The sequence below is a fragment of the Nycticebus coucang genome, chromosome 14, assembly GCF_027406575.1.
Source record: "Nycticebus coucang isolate mNycCou1 chromosome 14, mNycCou1.pri, whole genome shotgun sequence".
NCBI classification, from domain to species: domain Eukaryota; kingdom Metazoa; phylum Chordata; class Mammalia; order Primates; family Lorisidae; genus Nycticebus; species Nycticebus coucang.
The window spans coordinates 61,039,924-61,054,824 of NC_069793.1; the positions used below are offsets into that span (position 1 = coordinate 61,039,924).

Consider the following 14,901-nt stretch of genomic DNA (forward strand, 5'->3'; position numbering starts at 1 on the left):
AAAAAACAAAACTTAGAGTTGGGGCTTCTAGTGTGGGGTGGGGCATGAGGTTACTAATGATGGCATTCATTAAACAATGACAGGCTGCCCATGGCAGCTTTCTCCATTGCTTTCTCCTCATGGATTTTCACTTTCTAACCTAGTCCTCCTCTCTGCAAATGCTCCTACTTCCAATAAGGACTTTCTGAGTTATGTTAGTGAGGGAACCATTAAAAGGCAGGTTGTACAGTGGTATAAGGACCACTACCCAGATTTCTGGAACTGTTCTGTAGAGCGACTAACAGAGAAAAGAGAGTAAGGCCTGGCTCTGCTCAGGGAGCAAATAAATACTTGGACAAAAACAACAGAAGAAATTTGGAGAGATCTCTGAAATTCAATAGTTTAACTGAGAATTTCCGCATGACTGCCCAGAAAAATCTCCAGCATCCTGTTCTTTCTGGTTTTGAGGGCCTTCAGGATGTCTCAGCAGCCCTGCTCAGCATCTTTTCTGTTCCCTTGTTCTGTAAGATTTCCAAGGGCAGACCAGAAACCTGATGCAGTTCTCTGAAAGTCCTGAACATTGCTTATCCTCTGCTTGGGCCGTATCTGCCACCCAGAAGCAGAACTCAGCTGTGAGATCAGGAATGAGAGTAGCACTTTGGAAAAGGCACCTTTCCTAGATTTTAATTGGTTGGGTTGATATAAAACTATGTAAGAAGAAGTGGCATGATGACAAGACCCTGAAACTCATGGGAACAAAAGAAAATTAAAGCAGGGTGCCTCTTTATTTTACCACCTCTCTTTGACTTAAAGTCACAACTGTGTAGCCAGCAGGACAACTCAGAGGGTGGGACTGGAGACTGTGGAGGGACCCCATTGGTTCATAGTTTATCTTCCTTTTCTTGGCTCCACCCACAAGAACTTTACTTTCGTTTCTAGCAGCTTTTCCGAGTTGAATCTCTTTGTGATTATCAGGCTGCTGGATTGGAGAATGAATTCTGACTAGCCTGCCCTGGCCTGCCATCACTCTTTGTATAATCTCCACTTCCTTATGGTGTCTGAAGGCATATTGTGGAGGGCAGAAGTTGGAAGACTTTGGAGCAAATATTCAATTTGCTTAGGTGAGTTTGACTTATTGGGGAAAAGTATTCTGAAGAGGAAAATAGGCCCAGGTCGCAGACTTCCTGCCGCCAGTTCTTACTCATGGGCAGTCTGGGAGGGACAGCTTTGAAAGAAAGGAGGTTGAAGAAGAGAAAGTTTTCTTGCCTGGAGGGATGGTTATTTTTCCAGGCTGAGTCTCTCTACATTGCTTTTCTATTCTATAAATTTGAATTGCTCCCTAAAGGGAGGCAAACACTCCCTTCCCCCCAAACCAGGGGCAAAGCCAGAAGAATCTTTGAATCCTAATGTAACACTGTAGTCACTCCAACCATAGATACGGAAGTGTGAAATTAAGACTGGGGAATATGTAACAGTGGGATTGGCCTGAAAAAAATAGCAAAAATATTTTGTGTGTCTTTAAAACTTCCCCCCACTGTTTTTGGGCAGTGCAGGGAAAAGTTCTTTGCCTACAGGAAGTGGGTCCAGTGGAGGCCCGGCTAGGTCATAGCTTTGTCTTAGGCTGAGATAGGACAATTAGAATCATTAACTGGAATGAAACAACAATAGCCTAGAACTTAGGGCCCTAGCTTTAAAAGTTCTGTGTTTCTGCTTCTGTACAGAAGATTTGATATTTGGATATGAATAGTCACATTTTTCTCCCTTTGCCAAAAAAATAATACTTTATTTTTCCTTCTCCTCAGAACATTTGTTCTGATGTGGCCTCAAGGAGGACAGGTGCCCAGCTTTCAGTAACACTACTAGTTTTGTTACCAGATGAAGAGGCTCCACTTGCCTGTCACTGTCAGCCAATATGCAGTGAGGGTGATAGGCTCTAGCAAACTTTATTTGTCACAAGGCTGGGATTCTGGAGAACAATAAGAGTAACCTCTCCAAGACTGTTCTGTTCTTCCATTTCCAAAAGTATGGTTTTATACATAAAAGTTCAAAGTAAAGATCACATCAACTTCTATTTCAAATAATACTCAGCTTATCTCAGGGAACTATTATAACATTCCAATTCGAAAGTTAATTTCCTCAATCAATCCTCCTAAACTACTCAAGATAGGCATCTTCAGGGTGGAAGCTAAATTTACAAAACAGTAAGAATGGGAGACAGGGGGTGAAGGTCAGGCAGGACCTAATCCAGCCAGACAGCTGTGTCATGTCTGCCCTAGTCTGGCAGACTCCATCTTATTTTCATTACATGCTTTAAGTTGATGCCTATTAGCACAATACTTTGTGTTTCTGCCTGACTTAGCAAGTCAATTTTTATCCCCCTGTTCTGCTTGTGTGACAATTAGCCTTGATAATGTGACAACTGGCCAGCCCTGCAGCTTGTCATGTGTTTACTCCTGCTAAACCCCAAGTCTAGACTCTGGAACTATTTCAAGTTCCCTGACTCCTCCCTCTCCTTGGGCCATAATCTGACACCCAGAAGCACAGCTGAGCTACAAGTAAAAGATCAAGAGGAAAAAAGAAGCACTTAAGAAGAAATTTCTAGAAGTATCATGTCTTCTAACTTTTTAAAAACAAAGAATCACTTGATTGTTATTAATGATATTAACAATGTCCGAAGAAATAGGAAATGGAATCATAAGAAGATACTGAGACCCATGAAAGAAGACAGAGGTACCTCTGTGTTTAACCCCATGCGTTTAAAAAGGTGGAAATTGGTGGCACCCAGAAACAAGACCTGAGCAGAGATGTTCAAGCCAGATTTATTGAAAGGAGAAGGTGACCAGTCTGGACAGGGCAAAGATGGCATCTGCATCCCACACAGTTAGAGACCCCTTTTACATAGGTTTTTTTGGGGGGCAAATTCTATAGCTTGGTGGGTTAGGGTCCTTTGACTCAATTTCCTTGGAGGTGGAGCTAATTAGGTCCTTTGTGTCCTTTGTCTTAGGAGAAGAAGAGAGGGAAGGGGAAGGGTTTGTGTGGGGCCTTGTTAGGTCCCCTCCAACACCTTTCTCTTGGACAGTGTAGTTTCACTCAAGCTAATTCAGGCATACAGAAGACTCCAGGCTAAGTTCTTTTCTCTCACTGTGACCTTCCCTCCTGACTAAATCTTACACTGTGCAGATTGATTTGGAAGATTTTCTGCATCACATTTCTTGTACCCCCCCCCCCCTTTCTGGTAGTAAGTCAGTGTTTGGCACCTGACTTCTGAACTTACACAACATACCTGCCATGCCATCCACACATCCCAGAATTTTACAATTGATTCATTTATTTCTGCTTCATGTTAGGGTGAAAAGCTCAGTAGATGCTCTGCGTAGATTGAGCAAAGATTTTCTATAGTCAAAGATTAGAATATAAAACTATAAACTTTATTTTATCTTCTTGGAAGGGGAGTAGAGGAAGAGCAAAAGAGTGGCAAAACAGAGAAAAAACCCAGAGAGAGTTATGCATGCCAAAGAAAGAAAGGAAGAATGTCTGCCCTGAGGTCAAGTGGCTGTGTGAATTTGGGGGGGTGGGGAGTAATTGCAGTCAAGCTGGCAGGGTTCTGTTCCATCTGCTCCTTCTATCTTAGCTTCTGGGTGGTAAGCAGCTGTCTTTGGCCCTGGAGACAGACTTTTCATTGGTGTATATTTTTTCCTCAATATTTGATTTTGGGCCCCAGTCTGAGGCCAGACACACCATATTTTGCCTCTGGGGACTTAGAAACCCTTGAGACTGTAGAATAAATTCTGAATAGAGTCACCACAGGGAGCTGGTGAATGCAGAAAGATGAACTTACATTTCCTTTTTGTCTGTTGGGCTCCTTTTAGATGTTGTGAAAACAAAAATTCACAGGGTACCTGCAAGCATGTCTGCTAGGCAGAGAAAGAAAGCAGAGAGTGAGCTTACTTTTTGGTCCCTACTGGAAAACTATGAATTGATCATTTTTCCATTATTACACTATCAAGGCTAACCATTCTTTTACCTCAGTTTTTAGTATTACAAGGAACATACATTAAATGATTGTGACAATATGAAATACATGTGGTCTTACTTCCTATTTCCTGGCATATGTCTCCTAAAATCCTTTTAATGTTCCAAGAGACAAGCATCTTTTGTATGCTAATGAATTGGCTAATGGCTGACTGCCTCTGAGTTGCTTCAAGATAGGAAATACAAAAGCAGGATTTGAGGGCTAGGAATTTCAACCTCAGCTCCTAACCTCTGGGGGGTGGAGATAGGCCCAAGTTTAAATCACAATAGCCAGTGAATTAATGAATCATGCCTATATAATGAATCATCTATACAACCCCTTAAGTACAAAATTCAAGGAGCTTCTGGGGGCAGCGCCTGTGGCTCAGTGCGTAGGGCGCCGGCCCCATATGCCGAGGGTGGTGGGTTCAAACCAAGCCCCGGCCAAACTGCAACAACAAAAAAAATAGTCGGGTGTTGTGGAGGGCGCCTGTAGTCCCAGCTGCTAGGGAGGCTGAGGCAAGAGAATCATGTAAGCCCAAGAGTTAGAGGTTGCTGTGAGCCGTGTAACGCCACAGCACTCTACCCGAGGGCGGTAGAGTGAGACTCTGTCTCTACGAAAAAAAAAAGGAGCTTCTGGATAGCTGTACACTTGATGGAGTTGAGCAGGTGGTACATGTGGGGAGGGCATGGAAACTCTGTGCTCTTCCCACATGTCTTTCCCTGTGCATCTCTTCAGTAGTATCCTTTGTAATGAATCCGTTAATGTAAAGAAAAGAACCTCAATTAATAGCCAATAGGCCAGAAGAACAGTTAAAACATCCTAGGGCTCCTGATTGGCATCAGAAGTTGGAGGCAGTCTATGGGAAGTATGGGGTCTGACACTATCTCCAGGTATGTTGTGTCAGAATTGAGTTAAAAAAACACCCACTTGGGCGGCGCCTATGGCTCAGTCGGTAAGGCGCCGGCTCCATATAACGAGGGTGGCGGGTTCAAACCCGGCCCCAGCCAAACTGCAACCAAAAAATAGCCGGGCGTTGTGGCGGGCGCCTGTAGTCCCAGCTACTCGGGAGGCTGAGGCAAGAGAATCGCTTAAGCCCAGGAGTTGGAGGTTGCTGTGAGCTGTGCGATGCCACAGCACTCTACTGAGGGCCATAAAGTGAGACTCTGTCTCTACAAAAAAACAAACAAAAAACACCCACTTGGTGCCTGCAGCTGAACGTGCTTGTTGTACAGAAGTCTTCTGTGTTGTTTACAGAAAGTACTTCATTTGTCTTCAGTACTTCATTTGTCTAACCCAGAATGGTATTAGAGGATATTAATATCTAAATTAAGCAGTGCCAATTCACTTCCCAGCCTATTTAGAAAAAGTTATCCTTTCCCATAAATATCAGCAACCTCCAGCTTCATATGTTCAAAGAATGCATTTTTACCCTAGTCACAGAAGGAAATAATTCTATGTCCTTATTACTTAAAGTTTTAGTGTTTTTTCGTGTCTTTTTTATTCAGGTATTTAGCTCCCATGTCTGGGACTTGTTGAGTTTATATTCTCATGTTTAGCTTATTATACATGTTAGGAGGAGTCCCGTGTTATTGATAGAATTTTTTTCTACAGTAGGTCCTTGGTCTCAGAGATTCAAAGAATGAACCCAGGAACCACAGAGATCAGTGATAAGATAGACTTTATTAGATAGAAAGGAATATAAAGAATAAAAGCCTTCAGAGCCTCTGGCAGAGGGGGGAGACACTAGCAGGTCTTTCTATCTAGGGCAGTAGTTCTCAACCTTCTTAATGCTGAAACCCTTGAACACAGTCCCTGTGGGTCACGATCCACAGGTTGAGAACCTGAGAACAGCTGATGTAGGGGGATAGGGAGATCTTGAGAATTCTATTAGGCCAGGACTTGGCACACTTCAATGTTAATTAGCAAATGAATGAGTGTATTAACAATTGAATGTAGTCCTTCCACCTCCAGGCCAAAGTTGTGGGAAGTCCATTCCACAAGAGGGCTACCTTTTGTGAAATACTGGAAAGAATGTTTTTTTCCTGTCTTGCTTGTATTCACAGAGTGCAGTTTGGAGAAAAAAAAAGTTTGCTTAGGCCTTGAAAACAGGGCCCTTGTCCTGCCCTGAATGGAGGGAATCCTGTATCAATGTGTAGGGTGCAATCACCTGACATCTATGGCAGCCAGCTGATTGGGGTGATACTGGGTAGATAACTGTCATGTTACCACCCTTATCTCCCTGAATGCTATAGGGTCTTTTGCTCACAAGTGTTGTGGTGGGACCAATCCCTTGTGTGGGGACTCTGGCTCCTGTGCATGTTCCTCTGTGTCTATAATGGCAGAATCTGCTTGACATCAGCCCTTTGTGGCCCCACAAATAACATAAATTTCATAGCCTCATAGCACAATTCAATGTCTTCTCCTCCCTCTTGTACAGGCCATTGATGCTTCTCAGCATTGGTTGTATCTTTAGTGAAATTGAAAGCAAGTATAGTGAAAATAAGATGTAGTCTGCCAGACTAGGACAGACAACCTGGTCTGGTTGATGTACGTCCTACCTGACCTTCACTCCCTATCTCCCATTACTACTGCTTTTTAAATTTAGTTCCCACCCTGAGGATGCCTATCTTGAGTCGTTTAGGTGGATTGATTTAAGAGATTAACTTTTGAACTGGAATAGCATTCTGGGTCATGAATTATACTGATTATTGTTTACTATGGGTCATGGATTACTGCTGATTATTGTTTAAGATAAAGGTTACACGGTCTTCCTTTGAACTTAATTGTATAAAACTATAATTTTGGAAATGGAAAATCAGAACAGCCTTGGAGAGGCTATTCTCACTTTTCTCAGGAATCCCCTCCTTCTGACAAATAAAGTTTGGTAGACCTATCACATCTCTGCATACTTGTGGACTGTGACAGGCCACTGGATCCTATTCATCCAGTAACAGAATAAGAGATAACTGGAGTTTCGCCCACTCCATGTCTCATAACTTGAATCATAAGCAGGGATAGACATGATCATATGTCATAAGCCACTGGTCCTGCCATTTATCACAGCCTCAACCAGGTCACAGTCTCTGCAGCCCAATACCAAGATGGCTTTGGTCGATTTTCAGTATTCGTACCCTAAGCTGAATTACTCCTTGTTCTTTATTGGGTTCCTTTCATAGATGAAACTTTATATTCTTTATGTCTATCCCTTTCTTTTTTCAGAAAAAGAAAAGACGGGCAGTGCCTGTGGCTCAAGGAGTAGGGCGCCGGTCCCATATGCCAGAGGTGGTGGGTTCAAACCCAGCCCCGGCCAAAAAACCAAAAAAAAAAAAAAAAAAAAAAAAAGAAAAAGAAAAGACATATCAATTGCCTCATATTGGAAACATTTGTTTTCCATCATCAAACCTTGGCAATCATTAATGCATATTTGGGTCTTTCCTTTCTTTGTTTTTGTTGTTTTTTTTTCTTCATAGCCCCATTTGCCTATAGTTCCAACAGTGACCCTGAGCCTAGCTGAGCCCTCAGGGCTATTAATGAACCCAGGCCTGAGATTATTGCTGTAATATTGAGCACTAGCAGTACTTTACAATCTGGTTTACAGTTTCACTCATGGGAGTATATAGGACATAAACCGTCCATGTTCCTGTAGTTTAGCCAGGAGGTGCATGAGTGGAAACGTGGCTAGTGTAGCTATCTCAGATGAACTCTCAGTGAGAGTTTTCGCAGCGGTACTACTCACCTCATCCTTTTAAGAAATCAGACTAGCTAGATGTGTGAAGCCTAGTTATCCAAATGCCTAATTATCTTGTGAAAACTCATGAACCTAGCTTCCAGAGACCTAAGAAAGGCATATTTGATTATATCATGAAAAATGAGTTTTATTCTTACCAACTGAAATTTAAGATATATACAGTTTTCACATTTTAAATGTGCTGTACCTATTAGGCTGTTTTTACTGTCAATAATGTAAAATAGCAAGACAGCTAACATTCTACTTCTTTGAAAATAGTAGGTTTCTGAGGGGAAAACAATAGCAGGAGAAGGATAAGCAAATGTCACCTGTACAGGAAGAAAGAGCTCAAACCTAAAGTTAACCCTTTGTTTCCACCTATGCACTCTAATTCCCACTCCTGTCTTTTTGATTTAAATTTATCTCTTTCATCTGTTTTCTGTTTTCTCCATTACCTTGTCCTACAATCTGTCATCTTTCCACTGAGCAACTGATCCTAACTGATCTTCCTATTTTCACAGTGGATCCATCTCACTTTTCACAACCCCGGTGCAAAGCTAATTGTGTCCTCATTCTGCTCTGATAATTGAAATTCATAATTGACATTGGTAATTTTTTCTTGCTCTTTGGAAAAAGTCTCTAAATTTATTTCCTTTGGGGACTGTCAAATTTTCTGATCCTAGGACTAGCAGCTCTCAACACACCAGTCGCACTGGCAATTTATAACTCATGGAAGATGCTGCATATGCATATATGCAATATCTTCTACCTAACACATTTATCCTGTTTCTCATATTTTATTCATATTCTTCAGAGTTCCGTTAGAAGGTTATGTTTTCAAGTTGTAATTCTAGGGACCCTCTGCTTGCTTGCTCCATTATTGGATTTCCAACAACATATACATCTCTAGTAGCGTTTATCACATCTGGTCTTTCATATATATATGAGTTCATAGTGGGTTAAACCATATGTTCATCTTTGTGTTTTAGATTTTGGTTTAGTTACTAGCATATAATCCACCATCAATGATAATTTGTCAAATGATCTCATCTAATATTTTGAAGCATCTCTTCTAAGACTTCCAACACATCCATTTCATGTGTGTTTATATTTTTTAGGTCTCTCATATGTGTGTACTATGAGTATATCCTCTGCCTCTCTGCCATCCATATGCTTATACATCTTCAGGCTAACTATGAGTATATCCTCTGCCTCTCTGCCATCCATATGCTTATACATCTTCAGGCTACTATGAATGTCCTTGTCAAATTTCCAGGACAAGTCTCCCTAGACCTCCCCAGCTGGTTAGGATTACCCTAGCCTTCACATCACCATTGATCTGGGGATTAATTTAGTCTATTTAGTTACTTTTATTGTCTTTGATTGACTTTGTGGGGTAGCAGAAAACCTCACAGATAAAGATGAAATTTGTCGTTTGACATGAAATGCTCAAAATAATTACAAAAAAATAAAAGCCTTTTTTACCAGGTCACCACACCCCTTTCCTTTTTTCTCTTCCATATTTTTGTAATATTTTAATATTTTAATCTTGGCCTAGTTTTTATTTCTGTATGATCAGTATCCTTTGTATTCTTACCTTTCTTACCCTGTCTGTCCCTTTTTAACTTTCCCACTCATGCAGAGCTCTGTGAGCAACAGGTACCTCTGTAGTCAGCATAAGCAGGATCAAGGGAGCAGCTGCTATGGATTCAGAACTCCTGGTGAATATAAAGGAGGAGGTGACCTGCCCCATCTGCCTGGAACTCCTGATAGTACCCCTGAGTCTAGACTGTGGCCACAGCTTCTGCCAAGCCTGCATCTCTGAAAACCAGAAGAAGTCCACGATAGACAAAGAAGGGCAGAGCTGCTGTCCTGTGTGCAGAATCACTTACCAGCTTGAGAACCTGCGTCCCAATCGACCTCTGGCCAACATAGTGGAGAGGCTCAAGGAGGTCAAGTTAAACCAAGAAGAGGGGCAGGAGGTGAATCACTGTGAGCAGCATGGAGAGAAACTACTGCTTTTCTGTAAGGAGGATGGGGAGGTCATTTGCTGGCTTTGTGAGAGGTCTCAGAAGCACCGTGGTCACCACACATTCCTCCTGGAGGAGGCTGCCCAGGAGTACCAAGTAAGAGACCAGAATGGAGGGAAGACAGGGAGGAAAATGGTACCAAATTGGAAAGCATCACTTTGCATTTTACTTCATTTATTTTTTGTTGTTGCAGTTTTGGGTCAGGGCCGGGGTCGGGTTGAACCCACCACCTCTGGTATAGGGGGCCAGTGCCCTACTCCTTGAGCCACAGGTGCTGCCCTGCATATTACTTTACTTGTCATCATAGATCCAAGGCTTCTGGTTTTTCTCAATCCTATATTTATCTTCTGAGCCCTATACCTGAAGGACATTTTTATGCACTTCATGCAGTTGTAAGAGGATAAACCTAGAGTACATACTCTTGGAGAGAAGTAAATATTTTTGTACTTTGAGCCATATGGGTAGAGATTTGGCACCAAAGGAAAACTCTGGTCACTGCTTTCAGCAAGGAAACTGAGGTACAGTTTCACTGTATCTGGGGTGAACTGAGATACAAGGCAAGTTCTCTCCTTGTTGCAGATTGGGTTTTTCTTCTAGAAGAAAAAGAATAAATCTAATCTTGGTGTGGGTGATGGTGATTTCAGTTACCTAAAACTTAAGGAACACATTTACCATGTTAGGTTTCTTCCGAGTTATGGGTTCTAATTGCTATTCTCAGAGCTTCTGTAAACTCTAGTCTCTTCTGCGATAACTCTGATTTCTTTATCTTCTATCCAAGTGCTAAGAAAGCTCAGAGCTTAGCTCTGGTGTAATTTCTTTCTCACAGAAGAGGCTCCAGGGAGTTCTGGAAAAGCTGATGAAGCAGCAGCAGGAAGTTGAGCAGGTAGAAGATGACATCAGCAAAGAGAGAACTTCCTGGAAAGTAAGAGGAGCCATTTCCTGAGGGAATTATCCAGAAACCTGGGCAGGATCTTGGACAGAAGCTCCCTCCCTTTTTCATTCCCTGATAATTGATAGCTCCAGGAATCATTTGATTAGTCCTCTTCTTTATCCATTCCCATATGGGGGCTCAGGGGTGGAGACTGAATATGTCACAAATGTACACAGCTCTTTGGAGGAAGCTGTTACATGGAGGGACTCTCTGATGGGGATGGCAAGTAAATTTTGAGTTCTGTTCCTGTGATGCTTTTTAAATCTATGGGTCTCCTGGGGGAAGACTTTGCCAGCGGCTCATGGTTTTGCCTCAGCATTTAAGGGTGAAGTGAGCAGTACTGCAGGTAGGCATGGGTGTCCTGGATAACTGTGTGATGGCTAAACCACACCCAGGTATCCCGTTTTGGTTCAGATGGGCCTCCACATGCCAATTTAAGGGCTTTTAGAATGTTAAGAAGAGAAAATAATAAAAAAATTCTCAGCTTCCCTAAGAATTACTTTCCTGCTTCTCAGCCCTTCCTTGTGAGAACTTCCAGAGAAGCGATTCTTTTTCTGGTGCGCAGCCTCTGCCTTATACACTGAATGGCTCTGTTTTCTTTCTCATCCCTGAAGGATCAAATACAGTCTGACAGACAAAACATCCAGGCACAGTTTGGCAAACTGAGAGACTTCCTGGTGTCTGAGGAGAACAACAAACTGCAAATTCTTGAGGAAGAGGAAAAAGATATTCTTTTTTTTTTTTTGTAGAGACAGAGTCTCACTGTACCGCCCTCGGTAGAGTGCCGTGGGGTCACACGGCTCACAGCAACCTCCAGCTCTTGGGCTTACGCGATTCTCTTGCCTCAGCCTCCCGAGCAGCTGGGACTACAGGCACCCGCCACAACGCCCGGCTATTTTTTTTTTTTGTTGTTGCAGTTTGGCCGGGGCTGGGTTTGAACCCACCACCCTCGGCATATGGGGCCGGCGCCCTACTCACTGAGCCACAGGCGCCGCCCGGAAAAAGATATTCTTAATAGTCTAGCAGAGTCTAAGAATGAGCTGGACCAGCACCATCAGGTGGTAAGAATGTTCATTTCTGATGTGGAGCGTCGGTTGCAGGCGCCAGCAATAGAGATGCTGCAGGTAAGACTTAAAGAGACTCCTCAGTATCTGAGATGCAGGAAAGTGAAGACTGTTTCCTTCTCTGTGTTTCTGTGCTGTCTCTTAGTGCTGACACTAAAGTTTTCTGGGCACTGTCATACCCTCTTCCTGAACCAATATCAGAAGTTACAGGAATTACTGAATCCATCAGTAACCAGGGAAGATCTTATTTTTATTTTATAATTTTTTTTACTATTTATTTTTAATTTAATTTAATTTTTTATTTATTGTTGGGGATTCATTGAGGGTACAAGAAACCAGGTTACACTGACTGCATTTATTAGGTAAAGTCCCTCTTACAATCATGTCTTGCCCCCAAAAGGTGTGGCACACACCAAGACTTCACCCCCTCCCTTCTTCCCTCTCTCTGCTCTTCCTTACCCCACCCCCATTAATTGTTCTCATATCAAAATTGAGTACATAGGATTCATGCTTCTCCATTCTTGTGATGCTTTACTAAGAATAATGTCTTCCACTTCCAGGTTAATACAAAGGCTGAAAAGTCTCCATTTTTTTAATGGCTGAACAGTATTCCATGTTGTACATATACCACAACTTGTTAATCTATTCCTGGGTTGGTGGGCATGTAAGCTGTTTCCACATTTTAATGATTGTAAATTGAGCTGCAATAAACAGTCCAGTGCAAGTGTCCTTATAATAAAAGGATTTTTTTCCTTGTGGGTAGATGCCCAGTAATGGAATTGCAGGATCAAATGGGAGGTCTAGCTTGAGTTCTTTGAGGGTTCTCCATACTTCCTTCCAAAAAGGTTGTATTAGTTTGCAGTCCCACCAGCAGTATAAAAGTGTTCCTTTCTCCACATCCATGCCAGCATCTGCAGCTTTGAGATTTTGTGATGTGGGCTATTCTCACTGGGGTTAGATGGTATCTCAGGGTAGTTTTGATTTGCATTTCTCTAATATATAGGGATGATGAGCATTTTGTCATATGTTTGTTAACCATTTGTCTTCTTTAGAGAAGGTTCTATTCATGTGTCTTGTCCATTGATATATGGGATTGTTGGCTTTTTTCATGTGGATTAATTTGAGTTCTCTATAGATCCTAGTTATTAAGCTTTTGTCTGATTCAAAATATGCAAATATCTTTTCCCATTTTGTAGGTTGTCTATTTGCTTTGGTTGTTGTCTCCTTAGCTGTACAGAGCTCTTCAGTTTAATTAAGTCCCATTTGTTTGTTTTTGTTGTTGCAATTGCCATGGCAGTCTTCTTCATGAAGTCTTTCCCCAGGCCAATATCTTCCCAGTGTTTTTCCTATGCTTTCTTTGAGGATTTTTATTGTTTTGTGTCTTAAATTTAAGTCCTTTATCCATCTTGAATCAATTTTTGTGAGTGGCAAAAGGTGTGCGTCCAGTTTCCGTCTTTTACATGTGGATATCCAGTTTTCCCAGCACCATTTATTGAATAGGGAGTCTTTCCCCTAAGGTATGTCTTATTTGGTTTATCAAAGATTAGGTGGTTTTAAGATGTTAGTTTCAACTTCTGGTTTTCTATTCGATTCCAAATGTCTATGTCTCTATTTTTGGGCCAGTACCATGCTGTCTTGACCAGTATGGCTTTGTAGTACAGAGTAAAATCTGGTTTGGTGATGCCCCCAGCTTTATTTTTATTACTAAGAACTGCCTTAGCTATATGGGTTTTTTTCTGGTTGCATATAAAAGACAGAATTATTTTTTCCAAATCTTGAAAGTACAATGCTGGTATATTAATAGGGATGGCATTGAATAGGTAGATTGCTTTGGGAAGTATAGACATTTTAACAATGTTGGCTCTTCCCAGCCATGAACATGGTATGTTCTTCCATTTGTTAATATCATCTGCTATTTTCTTTATGAAACCCTAAGAGGGTCCTTCACCTCCTTTGTTAAGATATTCCTAGATATTTCATTTTCTTTGAAGCTATGGGGGAGGGAGTTGTGTCCTTAATTAGCCTCTCATCTTTACTGTTATTGGCTTTTACAAAGGCAACTGACTAGTGGACATTGATTTTATATCCTGAGACATTACTGTATTTTTTGATGACTTCCAGGATTCTTGTGGTTGAGTCTTAAGTATAAGATCATACATCAGTAAAGATAGAGAGTTTGACCTCCTCTGCTCCCATTTGGATGCCCTTTATTTCCTTATCTTGCTTAATTGTATTGGCTAGAATAGTAATGGTGACAGAGGACAACCTTCTCTAGTTCCAGTTCTAAGAGGAAAAGGTTTCAGTTTAACTCCATTCCCCTGTTCTCTGTAATCACCAACATTTATCAGACAGTTTCATTGCTCAGCTTAGTCAAGCAAATGCACTTCAGAATACTTATCAGCAAGAATACATATCAAGAATACATATCATATCAAGAATACATATCAGAAGAATCAACATTGTTAAAATGTCTATACCTCCCCAAAATCCTGTTTTTTCCCCCTCATAGAATATGCTGAGAAGTTACGTCTTTTTATTTTCCGGAAAATATTTGAAAAAGACTGGTGTTATTTCTTCTTTATTCAATAGAATTTACCAGTATAGCTGCCTCAGTATTTCTTACACTCTCTCTCTCTTTTTTTTTTTCTTTTATTAAGGCAGAATCTTACTATGTCGCCCTCAGCAGAGTGCTGTAGCATCACAGCTCACAGCTATCTCCAACTCTTAGGCTTAAGTGATTCTCTTGCCTCAGCCTCCTGGGTAGCTGGGAGTACAGGCATCTGCCACAATGCCTGGGTATTTTTTTTGTTGTTGTTGTCATTGTTGTTCAGCAGGCCTGAACAGTGTTTAAAACTGGCAACCCCAGTGTATGTGGCCGGCACCCTAGCCACTGAACTATAGGCACCAAGCCAGCATTTCTTACTTTCATGAAAGGTATCAAATTTTTAATTTTTTACATGCTTTTTGTTTATTAAGATTTTTAATCCTTCTTGAGTCTCTCCTTGGTAATGGATGTCTCCATAGGATTATTCATTTCATCTAATTTATAGTCTTTAAGATAGTCATAAGACTTCTTTGTAGTCTTAGACTACACTTAGACTAGACACTTCTGTATCTCTTTAATTTTTATTTTTTTAATTTTAAACTTATTTAAA

The 14,901-nt window shown here is 41.3% G+C and overlaps 1 protein-coding gene across 1 annotated transcript in view; it reads left to right on the plus strand.

Annotated features, from left to right (window-relative positions):
* The first annotated feature begins 922 nt into the window (after nt 1–922).
* The window catches only part of LOC128565205 (tripartite motif-containing protein 5-like), a 29,541-nt gene continuing 15,562 nt past the window's right edge, over nt 923–14,901 (plus strand). Inside the window, exons 1-5 of the mRNA XM_053561569.1 lie at nt 923–1,100; nt 9,364–9,847; nt 10,578–10,673; nt 11,297–11,400; nt 11,680–11,806. Coding sequence (XP_053417544.1) covers nt 9,425–9,847; nt 10,578–10,673; nt 11,297–11,400; nt 11,680–11,806 — 750 coding nt within the window. The 5' untranslated portion in view covers nt 923–1,100; nt 9,364–9,424. The remainder of the gene's footprint in view (nt 1,101–9,363; nt 9,848–10,577; nt 10,674–11,296; nt 11,401–11,679; nt 11,807–14,901) is intronic.